This window comes from Myotis brandtii, unplaced genomic scaffold, assembly GCF_000412655.1.
Source record: "Myotis brandtii unplaced genomic scaffold, ASM41265v1 scaffold326, whole genome shotgun sequence".
NCBI lineage: Eukaryota > Metazoa > Chordata > Mammalia > Chiroptera > Vespertilionidae > Myotis > Myotis brandtii.
Window position 1 is genome coordinate 1041412 of NW_005362534.1, and position 19126 is coordinate 1060537.

At 43.0% G+C, this 19126-nt stretch overlaps 1 protein-coding gene across 7 annotated transcripts in view; it reads right to left on the minus strand.

The window, feature by feature from the left end:
- SH3KBP1 (SH3-domain kinase binding protein 1) overlaps nucleotides 1-19126 on the minus strand; it is a 274936-nt gene that overhangs the window by 27887 nt on the left and 227923 nt on the right. For all 7 annotated transcript variants that reach the window (XM_014543459.1, XM_014543458.1, XM_005870951.2 and 4 more), the window contains one exon: nucleotides 6613-6698. In XM_014543459.1, coding sequence (XP_014398945.1) covers nucleotides 6613-6698 — 86 coding nt within the window. The remainder of the gene's footprint in view (nucleotides 1-6612; nucleotides 6699-19126) is intronic.

Below are 19126 nucleotides of genomic sequence, written 5' to 3' on the forward strand. Positions count from 1 at the left end.
GAGAGCTTTCTTAACACATCTAAAACATAGTGCTATTTATTTTTTATGAGGCTGGCATTATCTTAATTCCAAAACCAGATAAAGACACTACAAAGAAAGAGAATTACAGGGCAATATCCCTGATAAACATAGATGCTAAAATTCTCAACAAAATATTAGCAAATTGGAACCAGCAATATATTAAAAAGATCATACACCATGACCAAGTGGGATTTATTCCAGGGATGCAAAGCTGGTACAATATTCACAAGTCAATAAAGGTGATACATCACACAAACAAATTGAAAGACAAAATCACATGATCATATCAATAGATGCAGAAAAAGCATTTGACAAAAAATGAAACTAGACCACCAACTTATACCATGTACAAGAATAAACTCAAAAAGGATAACAGACCTAAATGTAAGTCATGAAACTATAAAAATCTTAGAAGAAACCATAGGCAGCAAAATCTCAGACATCTCTCATAGCAATATGTTTACCTGTTTACCAATACATCTCCTAGGGCAAATGAAACTAAGGAGAAAATAAACAAATGGAACTACATCAAAATAAAAAGCTTCTGCACAGCAAAAGAAACCATCAACAAAATGAAAAGAGAGCCCATTGCATAGGAGAACATATTTGTCAATGATACATCCAATAAGGGGTTAACATCCAAAATATATAAGGAACTCATATACTTTAACAAAAGGAAGACAAACAATCCAATTTAAAATGGGCAAAGGACCCAAATAAACACTTCTCCAAAGTGGACATACAGATGGCCAAGAGACATATGAAAAAATGCTCAAAGTCACTAATCATCCAAGAGATGTAAATTAAAATGACAATGAGGCTATCACCTCATACATGTCAGAATGACTATCACCAATAAATCAACAAATGACAAGTGCTGGCAAGAATGTGGAGAAAAGGGAACCCTAGTACACTGCTGGTGGGAATGCAGACTGGTACAGCCACTGTGAAAAACAGTATGGAGGTCCCTCAAAAATTTTAAAATGGAGCTGCCATTTGACCCAGTGATCCCATTTCTAGGAGTACATCCTAAGAATCTTGAAACACCAATCAGAAAGAATATACGCACCTCTATGTTCATAGAAGCACAATTTACAATAGCTTAGATCTGGAAATAGTCCAAATGCCCATCAGTAGATGAGTGGATAAACAAGCTGTGGTACATTTACACCATGGAATACTATGCAGCAGTAAAAAAGAAGAAATTCTTACCCTTTGAGACTGCATGGAGGGACCTGGAGAGCATTATGCTAAGCGAAATAAGCCAGTCAGAGAAAGACAAGTGTCACATGATCTCACTCATATGTGGAATCTAATGAACAAAATAAATTCATGAACAAAATTCATCCAGAGATATAGAAGCATGGAACAGACTGCAGAATCTCAGAGGGAAGGTGGGGTGAGGGAATGGGGGTGGAGGGGGGAAGAGATCAACCAAATAACTTGTATACATATATGCATAACCCATGGACATAGACATAGGGTGGTAAAGGCCTGGGGCAGAGGCGGGGCAGGGTAGAAGAGGTCAATGGGGGACAAAAGGGGACATATGTAATACTTTCAACAATAACGATTTAAAAACTTAAAACACACACAACATAATGCTATTTATAAAAGACTGGTTTACAGAGGACTCAGAAACACCAAATATAATGGCTATTAGTCTAAATACAACTATTTTATAAAGTGGGTCACAGGGGCATTTTTAACCCCTTACTTATAAATTACTTGTGTATATATATCTTTTTTGACATTAAGATCTCAAAGTGAGTGCTAAGAGAATTACAATTAGCTTTTTCCCCTCCCCCGCCCCGTTTTTAACAGCTTCATTGAGGTACACTTTGTATACCATGAAGGTCACCCGTTTTAAGAATACAACTTGGGCATTTTTAGCAAATTTACAGAATTGTGCGACCATCGCCACAATCCAGTTTTAGAAACTTGTCAGCACCCCAAATTAATTAGCTCTTAATAGCATTCTCAGGGTGTAGGAAAATGCTTTTTTATGTCCTGGTCCAAATGAATAGGCCTAGAGGCATCTGTGAGAGACTGAGGGCAAGTTAAAGTTAGTCTTCATAGCTTTCAAACCAGATCCTCATCCTAACTTTAAAGCTTTTGACACTTGGCCCCAAGCTGACTACCAAGTGAAGTGTGGGTCTGTGGGTGGGGAGGGGAAGATGGAGGGGAAATCCTCTGCTTCCTCAAGTGAAAAAGGGGTGGTGTCCATTTAAAGAGATGGAAGTGGGAACAGTTAGATAAGACTCAAATAGAATGGGAAAAAACAAGTTAAAACAAAGAAGGCAAGCAACTGAAGAAGAATGAGAAGGCCTTTTTATAAGTCAATTAGTTGAAACTAGATGCTTAGTTCCCAGGCTGCTTCCCACCTGGAGGCTGGCTGCCTTGTGCTTTAGTGGAAAAGAAATGGGAAGTCTCCGCAGTATTGAAGTATAACAATAAATCCCGCCATGCCAGGGGAACTGCAATATATGGCATAATAAAAGTAAATGTTATGGCACTTGACTTCGAAGCCTATAATCTCCTATTCAATTGGAACATAGAGTCTTCCGTCAGCAAGAGAAAACCGGACAATTTAATTTTTGCTTCTATTCATGCACAGGCCTGTGTTGGAGCTCATCTATGTTTTCTATTATGTTCCTTGAAATATGGCTGTGTAGTTTGATACAAACAATATCTCAAACTGACATCAACAACTTAGTTTGGGACCAAACTGATTTCATTCTAAATTATCGTGGGCTGACAGATGCTGGTAGCTACCCACACAGGGTCTGAAAAAGCCATGTTCTCTAATTTAATATCATAATAATTTAAAATTATAGCTTTATTAAGAGGAACACATTTATTTATAGCTAACACTGAAGATTGCGAATGGCTTTCAGGACTGTGTTCTGCTATTCACTGCAGCCCACATTTGGACAGCTTCAATTGTCTGAAGCACTAACAAAACATTCTGGTACAAGTAATTTCCTTCTTGATTCAAAGCAATAAACACATGCCACAAAAGCAGAGATACAAAAGCAGCCCTGAAGAGAGCCAGTCGCTCTGCAATGTCCTATTCTCCTAAAGAGCACGTCTGCATTTGGGCCTAAAGACATTTTGCTCAAAATCCTCTCCTCCCTTTATATACGGTACATGAATTATACCTCAATAAAGCTGTTATTGGCTCCTGTGATGTTGCAAGATTCCACTTTTCCTATATATACATGTGAGCTTCCCGCAGCAGGATTTGATCTTCAGCTCTAGGTTCTTTTTTCTCATGGTAAGGATATTCTTTTTCTTGTTGGCTTTATCACTTCTACACAAACATTAGAAATAAGCATCTCTATCTTTTTGCAGCCCACCCAGTGATTTTATATAATTTTGGAAGACAAGATGAGGAAGTTGGTAGAGATTTGGTGTTCTTTACAGATGCAGAAGCTGAAGTTCAGAGTCTTTAGTTTATAGAAGGCCATCCAGCCAAGCAGCAGCAGAATCCGCAGCACTCAAACCCAGGTGTGCACCTTCCAGCTCTGTGTTCTTGTCTCATGGAAAGTCCTAGTACCTACCTGCCATCCTGCCTGCCTCCCCAGCCTCAGCCCTCCATTTTCAACCTTCATCCAGCACTGACATGGGGATGTCTGACCAAAGCTCAAACTCAACATGCTTCAATGAATTCATCACATTTGCCCCCAAACCAGTTCTTCCTCCAGACATGCTTATTTCTACCCAACTCAGTTTTTCCCCAGCCACCCAACTTTAAAACCTCATAACTAACAAATCATTCTCTCCTCCTACCCACTCCCAAATCCAATCTGTTACAGAGGCCAAGCCATAATGCTCTCGCGTTGCTGCTGCTTCATCTATTCCTTCTTTCACAATTCTTTTGTGAGCAGTTTAATTCAGGCTCTCCCTCACTGCCTCTCGTTGGAACTATCAAATAACCTGACTCTTGACACCCATATTTTCTTCATCTCATTTGTCCCAAAAGCTCCATCAGCGATATCTGAATTTTTTGACCTGATCATGTTCCTTCAGTGTCAACCATCAATGGCTCCCACTGCCTGCAGAGTCAATTACAAATCCATCCCTCTCCAACTCAATCCAGTCCTGACTTCCATTTCTAGTCTACTCCTCCTCCCCCCGGCCCAATGCCAGAATAAACACTCTACTGTAGCCAGGCCGAATCTATGCTCAGCTATCAGCAGTCCCCATGTGATTTCCCTGCACATCTCTGCCTCTATCTAAGCAAATCTAACTTCCAAATCCAGGTAAGTCTGTCCCCCTTCACAGAGCCTGCCCTCATACCCTGGGTACCAAGAAGCATCCCCAACCCTGAGCAGCATTACTTTCTACCACTCAGTCATCATTTATACAGACCATCAGTGTTACTTCACTTTTTATTTGCTGTCTTAGGGGCCCAAAGAGACTCCAACACCCTGGAAAGCAGGGCCTGTGTGTGCGGTAGCCATTCATCCTTGCACTCGAGTAGTAGGCACTCAAATATGTAGTGGTTGATTTCATAACGGCCAATTATCATTTCTCACAATGCAAATGGCATATATGTTAAATTATTAGCTTCAGGAATTATAGTTTTCTGGTATAGTCTTCTTGTAAAAATAAGAGCAAACTAAACCTCAGTATTTCTTTATGGACTTCCTAATACATACAGCTGGTGCTTAGCTTCCACAGTATGAAAAGCTTCCATAGACTAACCCCTTCTATCAATGCCTCCAACATTTACAAACTAGCTTGTTAGACTGAAAAACATGAAATTCATATTTTGGCAATAGCCACCTTAGTCATCTCCAGACCCAAAGAAAACAAAGGTCTGAGGCCAATGTTCTTCACAAGCAAGGCACAGCCCTGTATATTCTGGAGGTGGGAGAATACCTCCCTTCTTGTGGGAGGCCCCACACACACAACAGTACCTTCGCTGACACTGTGCCCACCCCTGCCTTGAAATGGGGCCTGAATGCTAAACTGCAGCCACAGAACGAAAACTTAATCAGGCTCATTCCAATGATTCCTTTTCATTTACAGCCAATAACTGCTCTGTTCTTCCCTGCCTTTTAACCAGGTCAAATGCTACAGCAGGCCAGAGTTTCTATTATTATTGTGACAGCCCAAACTGTCAGAAGCTCTTGGTCATGCTTCCTGACTGAGCTTCTCAAAAGCTGACTGAGGATATAGAACAGTTTCTGGAAACAAGACAAGTACTTTTGGTGTTTACAGTGACAATGACACATCCTACACCCAAGCCCTCACAGATCAGATCAGAGACTGTAGGTCAGCAGTTTGGAAGATGCAACTCTTTTTGCAGGTTCAGAAGAAAATGGCACCCCAGCAGAGGAGTAACCTCAGGTGATGAGAATGTGTGTGTTAGGTGCTCTGGTGCCTCTTACAGGGCCTGCCAACTATCAGACATTTGTTTCTAAATTGAGCAGCCAAAGTAAATGATGCTAGAAATCTTCCATGTCCAATCAATCCCTGATAGTAGCTGCCAGAGGTTAGGGAAGAGGAGGGGTAAAGGGGAGGTGGGTGTGGTTAAAAAAGGCAACAGAGGGATCCTACTGGCGATGGAATGTTCTGTATCTTGACTGTGGTGGTAGAGACACAAATCTACATGTGACAAAACTACACAGAACTAAATACACACAAGTACTAGTAAAACTGGGGAACCTGGTGGACTATATTAACATCAATATAGTCCAGGTTGTGATCATGCACTACAATTTCATAAGATGTTACCATGGGGGGAACCTGGGTAAAGGGTATGTGGATCTCTGCATTATTTCTTATAACTGCATGCAAAATCTATACTTATTTTGAAATAAAAATTTTTAATTTAAAAAAGGCAAATTCCCAAATGTAGCCCCCTCTCTTCTGTAGAATATGAGAGAGTGCTAACTTATGACCATGATAGGTACAAATAAAAGATGTAAAGCTAAAACAAATTAGTCCTTGAATTTGAACTTCTTAAAAAGGCTGTCACCCAAGTGAAACCAACAGTGGCCTCAACCAGCACACATGTGACCTCAAACCCATCCATGCATATCCCCAAAAGACCCTCCAACTTTTTTACCCACAGAGACTTTAGCTACTTTCCAATTTATCACATGGTGGTATCTTGACCTTGGGAAAACTCACTCATGTGAACTAAGTGGCAATTATTATACCAAAGCTCATTTTAATTCAAAGTCAAAACACTTAGTGCTGTGTTCACAATGAACTCTGCCATTCTGCATTTTCACCCATTGACCTCATTACATTAAAAGCATAAATCACTGGAAAATATGAATATAAGTGCTAATGCCCACTTTTACAAAAAGGTTTATTCATCATTTCTTTTCATTGGACCTTGCAAGGAATTTGTAAGGCCGGGGAGAGTAAAATTCCCAAGCATTGTATTTTAATGTGGGAACCACCATTGCTTCCCTTGTTTACAAAACTGCAACACCTAAAACCAATCAGGGCTGTTAGCCTTGCATTTAAATAGCTGTGTTAGTTCTCACCAGATTGCTTGAAGGGGAAAACTGAACTCTTCAGTTCCTTCAAAATTGTGCAAAGAAAAGCAAGAATGTTCTCCTTACTCACCGATGTCATTGCTGCGGTCCGAGAGATCCTTGTCCAGGATACCGGAGAGCGAACTGCCAACCAAATCAATCTTTGCACCGTCACCCCTACATTCAAAACACAAGTCCAGGCATTTAATAATTGGTGTGTGTCCTTGTCATTTTGTCAGCTTTCTTGTTGCACGCGAGTTAAGGAGTGCACTGTGTCGGGGGCAGGTGGCACTGTCGCCTGTGAGGAACTCAGTAGGAGCCAACGAGTTCTCCAGCCACACGGGCCTTGGTGCAAAGCGACCGACAGACTGGAGGCCCCCCTCTCCAGCACACATTTTCAAAGATGGCTATTTTAATAATGACTGTTCAGCAATGCACCTTTAGCCACAAACCCTCCTGCTGGTACACAGGGTACAACGCAGGCCCTGCCCCTGTCTCCTGGCCAAATAAGCACCAGCAAACAGTAACTGGGAGCTTCCCTTTTAAGGACTAAGGAATGTAGCCAATGCTGCTTGTCAAAGGTCAACTACTTTTAACCTTGAGGAAAAGGTTTGCTGGCCTGGGGCTGAGACATCAGCCAGGCTGTTGACAGGCGCAAGGTGTCAAGTTGAGATCTGGCAGCCTGAAAGCTGGCACTGGGGACAGGCTGTAAAATTAGACAGCTCTTGGGTGGGTGCCCCCATGCCCATCAGGACACGGGCGACTTCCCTCTGTATTTGGGCAAGGAGGAGCCCTTGGGGATAGGAATAGGCCTCCAAGATGATGAGAGAAACAACCCATTCATGCACGAGCAGAAGGTTCTTCCAAATTCCTCCAAAAGGGCAGCTCCCAAATGAGATTATCCAAGGTCTGTGATGGCAGCGAAATCAGAAAAAAAAAATGTTGCCTATAAAATGAGAGGGAGAAGCCAAGCAGTTGTTCCCAGGAAAGCAACAGAAATAGTCCATCTTATGGCTTCCAGCAGTCACACTGGCCTGAGGCCAAACCACACAATGAGGAACAGATGGGGGTATTGAGAGAGCCAAACCAGGTGGTACCTACTCTGGAGGGGCTTATGGTCTCAATGCTAGAAAGAGACAGACAACCACAAGCCTAAATGGTATAGGCTGGCTGTGTAAGATACAGGCACATCAAAACCCTTTGGGGAGGATGGGTTCAGTGCAGGGGATATGCATGGCAGTCCCAGGGCACATGGAGGAGGTGGCATTACAGTTGGGCCTTGGAGGAAAAAGGAGTGAGGATATCAGTAAGACACATGATTGAGCAAGGATCCAGGGTGGTCAGAGGTTCCAAGGCTAAAGCCTGAGGTCTCCAGAGAGTAGTGAGAGGAGAAAGGTTGGCAAAGGTCAGACTGCTGAGCTGAGTACCACAGGGTTCAGTTTGTCCTGGAGGTAATGGGAGGCAGAGGGAAACTAAAGTAGATCTATAAACCTGGAGGTAAGGGAGGGAGTTGACAGGGACAACTCCTGGGTTTCTCACTCAAGAGGAGTGGTGGTGGTAGCACACAGTGTGACATGCATATCCTGTGATGGTAGAGAATACCCAGTGAAAGGAAGTAAGCCCCCATCAGTTCCCAAACAAACAAGACTGACTCAACCTCAAGCATAACCTCAAGCACCCTCAACCGAAGACAAGCAGAGGTGAGAACTCTGGGGAACCAGGGCTGAGCCAAACGGCTTGGTCTTCACCAAGAGAAAATTACAACTCTTAGACTGATTGTGTGTGTGCATTATGAGACTTGTTGGGCTTTTCTGAGGGCAGTTGAAAATTCTGAGCTTGGTTGAATCAGAGTTCAAGGAGAATGTGGACTACTGTACTTGGAAAGGGGAAGCAGCTTGAACTTCACAGCAGAGCCTTTGTTTCCCACCTCATCCCAACACCTAAGGTGGTGGGGGCCCTCTTAGGCCAGGTTACTGTAGCAGGTTGCCCCTCCTTCCTTTGGTTACCAAAGCTCAGGCCCCACAGGGCACAATCCCTTGGACAGATCCCAAGCCAACAGGAACGATGGGATTGAGGACCTTTATTTCAAAACATTTCATTGGGAGAGCCCATTAATTTGAATGTAACTTTCTGAATGAAATGTTTTAGAAATGAAGTAGGAAAGCATTTTTTATTATTTTTAATTATTTTATTTTTTGCTTTGTTAATCCTCACCTGAGGATATTTCCCCATCGATTTTTAGAGAGTGGAAGGGAGGGGGAGAGACAGAGAGAAACATCGATGTGAGAGAGAGACATCAATTGGTTGCCTCCCGCATGTACCCTGATCAGAGTCGGGGATCAATCCTGCAAGGCAGGTACATGCCCTGGAATGGAACCTGGTACCCTTCAGTCCGTGGGCTGACACTCTATCTACTGAGCCAAACCTCCTAGGGTAAGCATTTTTATTTTTAAAAGTCTTCAAGGCACTTAATATTATTTTGTATTTATGGAGCCTGAATGATTTGGTGCTGTCTTCCTCTACACTAACAGACTGAACTCAAGTTACACTCACAGCCAGACAGTTCTGTCCTTTTGGGAACACACCAAGCACCTAAAACGTAAAGAATACGTGTTCTGTCCACAGAAACAGGTCATTCAGGGAACAAAAGTCCAGTTAATTCCACTGGGCTGCTTTTTTTTTTCTTGGCCAAAGGGGAGGATGGTCTAAGGTGACACCCTGGTGGGCAGCTGGGGGAAACATCAGAGGGGGTGTTGGCGGAGAGAAGGAGCTTTGCACAGCAGTTAAGCAGCTGCACTGCAGAACAAGTTGGCTGCTTTGGAACATGTGGTTTATTTGTGCATTTTGGTCACTGCGACTCTTGGAGCTGCAATTTCCCTCTTTGATTTGACAGCTGGAAGCTTCCAGTCAAGTGAAAGCCTATCTTGAGGGACTGTGGAGAACCCTATTGCACATTACAGGCATACCTCGTTTTATGCTGCTTTGCTTTATTGTGCTTCACAGATATTTGTGTTTTGTTTTTTTACAAATCAAAGGTTTATGGCAACCCTGCAACAGGCCATTTAGCGCCATTTTCCCAATAGGCTTAGCTTTTTTTTTTTTTTAACAATAAAGTATTTTCAAATTAAGTTATGTGCACTGTTTTTTTCAGTCACAATGCTATTATTGCACATTTAATAGACTACAGTATAGTGTAAACATAACTTTTATACATACTGGGAAACCAAAAATTTGCATGACTTGCTTTATTGCAATATCTGCTTTATTGTGGTGGTCTGGAACCAAACCTGCAATATCTCTGAGGTCTGCCTGCCTATCTGCACTGTGCTCATCTTATCTTGGACTGTATTACTTTTCTACCCTTACTTCCCCTTTACTGTTGCTCTCAACTAATTTTTGAAAGTTATCTCAAAGCCTTTGGGGAATAGTGCAGGGTAAAAAGAAGTAATTTTAAAGAAGAGGATGTATATCCTCTTGATGTTCATCTGCTTTAATCTGGGAGTAAATGCTAAAGAAATAGTCCAAAACACCCACATGGGTTTTGCAGGTTAATATGTCTATCACAGTGCTATTCATAATAATGAAAAACTGAAAAAAACTGAAAACTTTCATAAATAGGAGAACAGTAGAATAACCTATGGCATTTGGCAGACTTTTATATAGCCATTGAAATAATGTTTATACACAGTTTATGACAACAGGATGTTATGATGTTATAATGTCAAGGAACAAAGGCAAGTTTAAAACACCTCAATGCACATACACCCATGTGCACTTCTGATATATTAGGAAGAGGGATTTTTTTTAAGAGACTGGAAGAATATTTAGTAGTTATTCCAGGGTAGTCTGATGGGTGATTTCTAACATCAAGTTCAGCAGTTGGTACATGGCAGGCTAAAAAACACTTGTGGATTTAATGAACATTTGCCTTTTTTTCTAAAATGGGAATGCATTATTTATTTGTACAATAAATGCGTTTTTTCCAAAAGACAAAATTATATGACATTCACTATGATCATAGCTATGCAAAACCAATAAAACAAACCAAGTCACACACAGGAAAAAGATGGGAAAGAAAAAGTCCAAAATGTTAATAGTAGTTGTCTCTGGGATAAGACTATAGGTGAATTTTTCCTTTCTTTTAAAGTTTACTTTTAATATTAGAAACTGTACAATTCTTGCAGCTTCTTCTCTTTCTCCTTTTCTCCCCAACCGTGTCATCAAGGTAAAAGGTGAGATTGCCCGCCCCTGCTACAAGCTCTCCTTTAAGAGTCTCCCCCACCACAGATGCCCATGTGATCACCTGGGACTACAACTGGAACTCACCTGGGGTGAGTTAAAAATCCTAGACTGAGAGGCCCAGGTCATGAGGACCCACCTGAAGAAATAGGCAGTGCCATCTCTGAGTGACCCCTCCCCAGATTCTAAAGTACCAGCCACATTCTGATAGGAAGGAGATTGGGATCCCCTATCTCTCTACTGAGCCCTGATCCTTCATACCAAGAGCCAGACCCAGGCTTTCAGCTAAAATTATCTTCTATACAGGGCCAGAAGCAAGACTATTTTGAAAACACAGTAGGTGTAGTTTTAAAAAAAGTCTGATCCTTCCAAGTAGAGAAGCTGCAGCTGGTGTTTTGACAGTGTTCAGACTGTGGGTGTGGAAGCGTTTTACAAAGTCTATTTGTAAATGCCTTCACTGTATTTATAGACTCTTACAACAATGCTAATGAGTTTTAGTTCTGAAAAATACCAGAATTTCTGAAATTCTCCAAAGCATGTGTTTGGAGCGGCTGATGCCCAATGAGGTTTCAGTCCTCAATGGTCCTTGCTCTCCTCCAGTCTGCCTAACACACAGATACCATTTTGCCAAGAAGGATGTTACTAAATTGAACAAAAGAGAAAAAAGCCCATCCTTTTGTAATTTACTAGCTCTTATGAGGTTTTTTGTGTGGTGAGTTTCTCCATCCACAGCTGTTAAATAAAAGGAGAAAATATAAGAAAGCAGGCCTATCACCATACACCAAAGATAACATTGTTATTTTCTTGTATTTTTCTCAGCAGTTTTAGTTATGGACACTTAAAACACATGAGTTCAATAGGCAACTAGCAGCTAAGAGTCTCCTTGCTTTACTGGACAGGAACCTAAATCACAGAGAACGAGTTGACTAGCCCAAGGACACCCAGCAGGATGGAGTGGAACCTACAATCCCATAGAAATGACAGCAACAACTGATAACTGATGGCCTACCATGAGCCAGGCATGAGGATTGCCCCCTTTTTAAAAAAAAAATATATATATTTTATTGATTTTTTTACAGAGAGGAAGGGATAGGGATAGAGAGTTAGAAACATTGATCAGCTGCCTCCTGCACACTCCCTACTGGGGTTGTGCCCGCAACCAAGGTACATGCCCTTGACCGGAATCGAACCTGGGACTTTTGAGTCCGAAGGCTGACGCTCTATCCACTGAGCCAAATCGGTTAGGGCGGATTGCCCCTTTTATACGTTATTCAATCATCAGAACCATCCCTTGAAATGTCTGCTCTGCCTCAAGGACACGGAGCTGCACTGCCCAGAGCCTCCTTCAGTGAAGGGCTGGATGTTCTACAAGCAGGAACAAGTAGGAATGCTGTTGGTCCCTCCAGGACCACCCCAGCTGCAGAGAGCCACCTCGACTGAGGTAAACCTTTTCCAGGGTGGACTACAACACACACTATAAAAGTCTTGCCCATTTCAGTCCAACACAGAACAACTTGGAGGAACTATTTTAGCTTCAAAGCTCCCTGTGGAGTTGGCTGAGGCTTTGGTGAGCCAGTATTACAACCTGACTTCTCCCTCTAATCAACACTGTTTCCTTCTTCCTTCAGTGAGCCCCGAGCCCTAAAACAGATCCTGCATACTAAAACAGATCCTGGAGAACCTTAGCTGTGATCCCCTTATTTTCATTATATAGATCAGGAGATGGAGGCTCAGTAAGATTAAGTCACTTGCTGACAAAAGGTTATAAAAGTAGTAGAGTAGTGAGGTCTGGGTTTGAACCTACTAACTTTAACTCCAGAGCCAAGATCTTGACCACTTCTCAAAGCTGCTTCAATTGGCCTCCTGGTCACAGGGCTGGTGAGTCATCAAGGATGCCAGGTAGCCTGCCACCACTTCTCACTGCCAGCTGTGTGAATCACCTTTGCTCCCCAAGTTAAAAAGTACTAATGATAAACAAAAATCACACACCTAAAAAAAAAAATCACACACCTAACCTACCCTGAAGGCCTGCTCTTCCCACTTAGACTTGAGACATGAGATCGAGTATGTGCATAGTCAGAAACGTGGAAGGTGTGCCATGTGCATCCCTTGAGAACATGAGCTCAGCCAGTGGCATGGCCCAATTTAGCCCAAGTTGGGACAGTTAAGCCAAGACATGTGGCCTGGAAAAGGTGTTGGAGTGCACAGGAAGCCAAGGCAAGGAAACAAGTAAATAAATAAATTAGCAGCATTAACAGCAGCAACAAAAAACTACCAAGACGACCCTACAGTCCTTCTAGAAGTGAGTGGTGACGAAGGGAAAAAGAGTGAACACACTGATTCCCATTGAACAAAAAAGATCCCAAGTCCCAATGATGACTCTTTTTGGAAGTCCTTTCTCCCTGCCATCAGAAGGATCTATTACTATAATGTAAATGTTTGGGCTTTAACTGTCTAAAAATTGTTATAGGGGGGAAAGAGCTGGGAAGAGAAGAAAAGGAAAATAAATAGAAAAGCCCCATCCCCTGCGCTCAGGAAACCACTGAAGTGCACACCGAGAATCCTGTTTTTCTCTAGCTTTCATCCCCACCCCGAAGGTTATCAACTCAGGTGGACAATGGCAGATGTCAAATATGAAAATCCTAGAGAAATGACTTGGGTTGCCCTGTCTCTTTCTTGCTCCAACTCTACAACCTTGTTTTACCACCCTCTTCTAATGCAAAACTACCAGGTCCTATAATTCACTTCCCTTGTCCACTGAGGATGAGAGGCCAATAGCTTTTCTGGCTGCCCACTCATCACATCTCAGACTTGGGCTCTGACTACTAAAACTGAAGAGAGATCATTCAGCTCAAGCCCTCATTTTATTATGGACAAGGGTCCTGTGCTCCAAGGATGGGTGTTATGTGCCCAAGGCCACGCAAGTAATTGGTGGCAGAGCTGAAACCAGATGGAAGGTTTCTAATATCCAGTCGTATCTTTGCCCACCACACTTGGGATGGCAATAATCAAAATGAGCGTCCACATGCATATGTTTTAAGATTCTAGAGATTTTTTTTCTCTCTTAAATAAACAAGTATAAGAGGGCTCTGTCTGTGCAAGAAGCAGATGTGAAGCCAGTCCTTTGTTAATATTCTGCACAGGGAAGTTGCCGCCTGGGGAGATTGAATCCTTCCATCAGGAAAGGACAAAATTGTAGCAGCAGTAAGCCAGTTTCCTTCACTCATCAGCCTCCTTCCCCTTCCCCAGAAATCCGGATCCAAATGCCCTGCTGATATCTGTGGAGTCCCTGTATATCTACTTGATGGCCAAGAATGTCCCAGGAATCACAGACACTTTTTTACTGCAAACTTTCCATTTAAACGTGGGACAGCTTGAGCCAGGCCAGAGGTGCAAGGAGCGGGAAACAGGGTGGTTTTCCTGGCAGCTCTCCCCTTGCACTGCGTCCTTGTTTGGATGAGCACAAACAAGCGTGGCTATTTATAGTTGGTGAAGACACGCTGGAAGGTGATGGGACACTGCCCACTCAATTCTCCTCCAAATTTCTGTTCTTTGTGCAGACTCTGCAGGCGTGTATGGAAATAGGCCTTGCTTCGGAGCTCATCCAGAGCACAAAAAGCTCACACCCCTCTAAGGCAAAAGGATGATGACATCTGCAGTTCTCATCTGCAAACCCACAGCTGGGCATCTCAGAGAGGCAAGGGGCTTTAAAGATGCCTGGAGGAGGGGAACTCTGAGAAAAGTTTGTGGGGGTGCCAGTGGAGGAAGAGTGTTCAAAGCAATAGCCCATGGAAAAAGCATTATATGAACCAATTAGCACTGTGTCTGTGTGAGGTGTCTCTACATCCTACTGTTTCCTTGCCCAATTCTGGCCATCACTGGCAGGAAAATCAACGTGCCTCTGTCTGGACTGGGACTAAACCCTGTCACTACTGTTGGTTCTTGCTGCAGGGAATAAAATTCATTCTAAGTGTGAGTGGAAAGAAGGAAAGAGAGAAGGTTAGACACACTAATGAAATGAGGTCAGCAAATAATGCAGACAAGGTAATGGCTCAATGGGATTTCTATGCTCTAGAAATCGACTGTCCTCCCTCAGTCCCTAGCCTTCCCTGAGTTCTGACTCCCCTGACTCTCTTGCTGCCTCTGGGGGAGGCTGCTCAGGCTTCCACCCCCGAGAGGCCTCCTGATGTGCTCTTTGAGGGGGTCCATATTTCCTTACTCCCGCAGAGCTACCAAGCCTGACATGCTTGGCACCATGAAGGAACCCCTATCCCACCAAAGCTACCCACTAAGTTCTTTCAGGTGAGGGAAAGAAGCACGTGTGTATTTGCTGAGTGCCTCTCAAATGCCAGGCAAGAACCAGGGTCCTCAGGTATGGTGGCTTGTTTAAATCTGCATACCTGGGCAAGGTAGGCCTCATTGTGCCATTTTGCAGAGGCAGAAACTGAGACCCAGGGAAGTGTGCACCTGCTCAGAGTCACAGGGTAAATAAGTAGAGGGGTGGGTTTTTGATCCTAGTGTGCCTGGCTCCAAAGCAATGCGTGGGCAGGAACCATGTCTGGCCTAGTTACCATAGTTAACTGTTACCTAGAAAAGGGCCTGGCCAAATGTAGGCACCTGATGACTATGCATATAGGTGCACATGCACACATACCATCCTCTCTCATCAGTGAATCCATATGTAAGCACCCATTTTCCATAACCAAGTTTCTCACAAGTTAAGTCTATATATGCTTGATGGCCTACGCATTTTCTCTTCAACTCACCCCAAGTCTGTCTCTTGCCCCAAATGATTGTACAGAAATGCCTCAACTGGGATCACTGAGAGCCAACTAGTGCCCAAAGCCCATGGGTGTGGTTCAGTCTTCCCTGGTGCTCACTATAGTGGTGGTTCTCACAGCTTGTTCAGCCAACCAGTAGCATTAGCAACAATGGGAGCTCCCTAGAAATACAAACTCTCTGTCCTTAACCCAGCGCTACTGATTACAAACTTGGGGGAGCTGCGATTTCTGTTTTAACAAGCCCGCAGGTGATTACAGTGCACCCTCAACTGTGAGACCCATGGATCAGTAGTTGCTCCACCTTCTCTTCTTCCAGCTTCCATGACATCATGCTGCACCTACCCTTTTTAATGGCTCCTAGTTCTTCCTCCAACCGATAAACAATTTTCCCCACTGTTGTCTTTACTCTCTTCTTTTCTCCATAATCTCCTGGAGTGATTATAGCCATTCCATGCTTATAACTGCCATTTATGAGCCAACAACACCCATCTCTATAAGTTCTAGCCAAGATCTCTCTCCTGAATCCTTCAAAGGCATGTCTTGGTCCTGAATTGTAGAAAAACATCTCACAATTCATCACTAGGGCTCTTTTCAAAGACATTTGGAATACTTGAGTAATCTAAACTCAAAATGATGGCCGGAGCACCCACATGCACATTTTACCTGCCTTCTTAGGAAACAAGTGTATGCACTCTAGATATATTTCTCTTCCTCTTTTGTTTATTAATTGATTGATTAGTTTATCCCTAGTAAGAATAAAGAACTCTTTTTAAAATGCTTTATTTTGGTGGGCATGGGGGCCAGACACCTCACAGAGCAATCAGGGCCTGGAAGCTTATTTTCTGCTAAATTGTAACCCCGGGGCTTTAGCAGTTCTGATGCCTGTGCAAATCTAAAGAAAAATTAATTTCCATGTGGGTAAGTTGGTCTCAAGAGAGATATCCACCCTTCTCTAAGCACTTAGTTGATGTTTGGCATATAAATGTTTACTTAATCTTTGCCTCAAGCTGCTCAACAGTCATTTATCTCCCAGTGTCTCTCTGAAATCCAGGGCTGTATTTTTGTTACAAGTGAAAATGTTGCAACTGGCCCTCCCCACTGGATCCTGTGCTCCAGTTCTCCCAATTTAGCCCCCAGCCCTTCACAGGAAAAGTACCTGGTGTGTGAAAAATTTAAAGCAATAGGCCATGTCCAAGCAGTACAGGTCTGGGAAGTCACTAGGCCAACTGCCCACAGCTTGGTGTCCAAGACCCAACGGAGATTCCTCCTCCAACAGATGCTTCCACATCTACAGTCAGTGGACAGTGCCCTCTGGGATTCTTGAGCCATGGTAATCAACTCCTCATATCCAGAATGTCCTCACTGAATGGCCTGCTACCACCCTGATTACTGAACCTTTCTTATCACTGATCAACTCCCAGAACATTGACATCCATCTGAGAGGACACTGGCTTCCAGAATATCAACCTTACCCCACTTCAGATCTTGCCATCTTCCTGAGCCTATGACAGCCATGTAGGTAATCCATCTCCAATGGCAAGCCCCTCTTTCAGACCTACTTCACCTCTGAACTTATGAGCACCAACTTCATCTTTCTGACCAGCATCTCCTATACTTCTGACAATTGACTTCTCCCACTTCATCCTTGCTTACCTCACTTCCTCCTTATGTTTTTTTAGCTTCCCCTCCATTCCAGACTCCTGTCTATCACTCAAGGCCCCCAGACACCACTCGTCCCCATCTCCTGCCCTGCCAGTCACTTGCCCCCACTTAGAGAGCAAGGGCTACTCCCTGCTGTAGCAACAATGGGCAAAGCTCATCCTCTCCTGCTCCAGCTTCCCCACTCTTTGGGAAGAAAAAGAAATATATTACAACTTGGGGTGTCTGTGTTTGTGAGATTAACAAACCTGTTCTGGTCTAGCCAGCCTGCTTCTACCTCTTTCCCTATTAGGCTTATTTTCTTTTGAAGGCACACACCTGCTCTGCCCCTCAGGTTTCTGGCTTGCTGCCTCCCACTGCATGCAATTACTAGAGCTCAGAGCAGCCTGCTTCCTTAGATTTTTCCTTCAGAGTTTCCTTAGATTTTTCTTTTTTTAAATTTCAGACCCTTCTCCCAGGTTTCAGGACCTCTTTTCACAGAGGTTTCTGAACATATATTTATTAAATTGATAATTCACATTATTAGACATAGAACATTACATGCTCGTGTATATGTGTACATACATATACAAAAGGTTTAGACATATTGAAATATATTTATGATTAAATATCAAAACAAGTGAGTAGGTGCCATACTTTTGAGCCTGCATTTTCTCAAGTGTGAAAATAGGGTAGACAGAATGCTTTTTGAACCATGACCACCTTAGTTACATGCTGAGCTGGACAAGACAAGCAGACACTTTCTTTGCCTACTATGAAATAATAACCAAGGCATCCCCAAGGCATAGATTTTCAAACAAAGGAGGCACTTATGGCCTAGGGGAACCTCCTATTAGCATTCAATTTTTAAATCAACCCTGGTATTAAATATTTTTGAAAAAGTCTTTTTTCCTGTTAAAATTCCATCTTGCCCTGGCAGGCACTTCTCAGTGGTTAGAGCAGCCGTGGGCAAACTACAGCCCGCGGGCCAGATCCGGCCCGTTTGAAATGAATAAAACTAAAAAAAAAAAAAAGACCGTACCCTTTTATGTAATGATGTTTACTTTGAATTTATATTAGTTCACACAAACACTCCATCCATGCTTTTTTCCCGGCCCTCCGGTCCAGTTTAAGAACCCATTGTGGCCCTCGAGTCAAAAAGTTTGCCCACCCCTGGGTTAGAGCATCAATCTGCACACTGAACAGTCATGGGTTTGATTCCCGGTCAAGGTTACGTGCTTGGATTGTAGGTTTCATCCCCAGCCCTGATCAGGGCATGTGCAGGAAGCAACTAATTGATCTGTCTCTCTCATACTGATTTTTTTTCTCTCTCCCCTTCCCCCCCTCCTTTTCACTCTTTCTAAAAATCAATGGAAAGAAATCCTTGGGTGAGGATTTCAACAGCAAAAAATTCCATCTTCACTTAATTTCTAGAAATTGGAGGAGCATGCTTACCAGTGGATATGTTAATGGCATGCTTCCACTTGCTCAGAATGGACACACAAGTGTGCACTGGTGTCCTCTAGCTCCCCTAGACATGATTCATGAAAACTGATCTGCAATGCTTGAGCTCCACCATTACTAAGATCCAGAACAGTGCTTTGTACATAGTAATCCTGCAATATAATTGTGTTAAGTGAACACATCTAGAAAAAATTCCCCTCTTCCTAAATTTATGTAATTCTTTTTTCTAAAACATGCCAGTTCCTGTTTAAATAGAAAGAAATCGATCTCGAGAGAAACCAAGATGGCGGCATAGGTAAACACCCGGAAATTGCTGCCTCCGACAACAACTTCAAAAATACAACTAAAAGACAGAACGGTCATCATCCAGAACCACAGGAAGGCTGGCTGAGTGGAAATTCTACAACTAGAAGGAAAGAGAAGAGCACACAGACTCAGAGGAGCTACGAAAGTAAAGTGCAGAGGTACGGAGGCTCCGGCGCG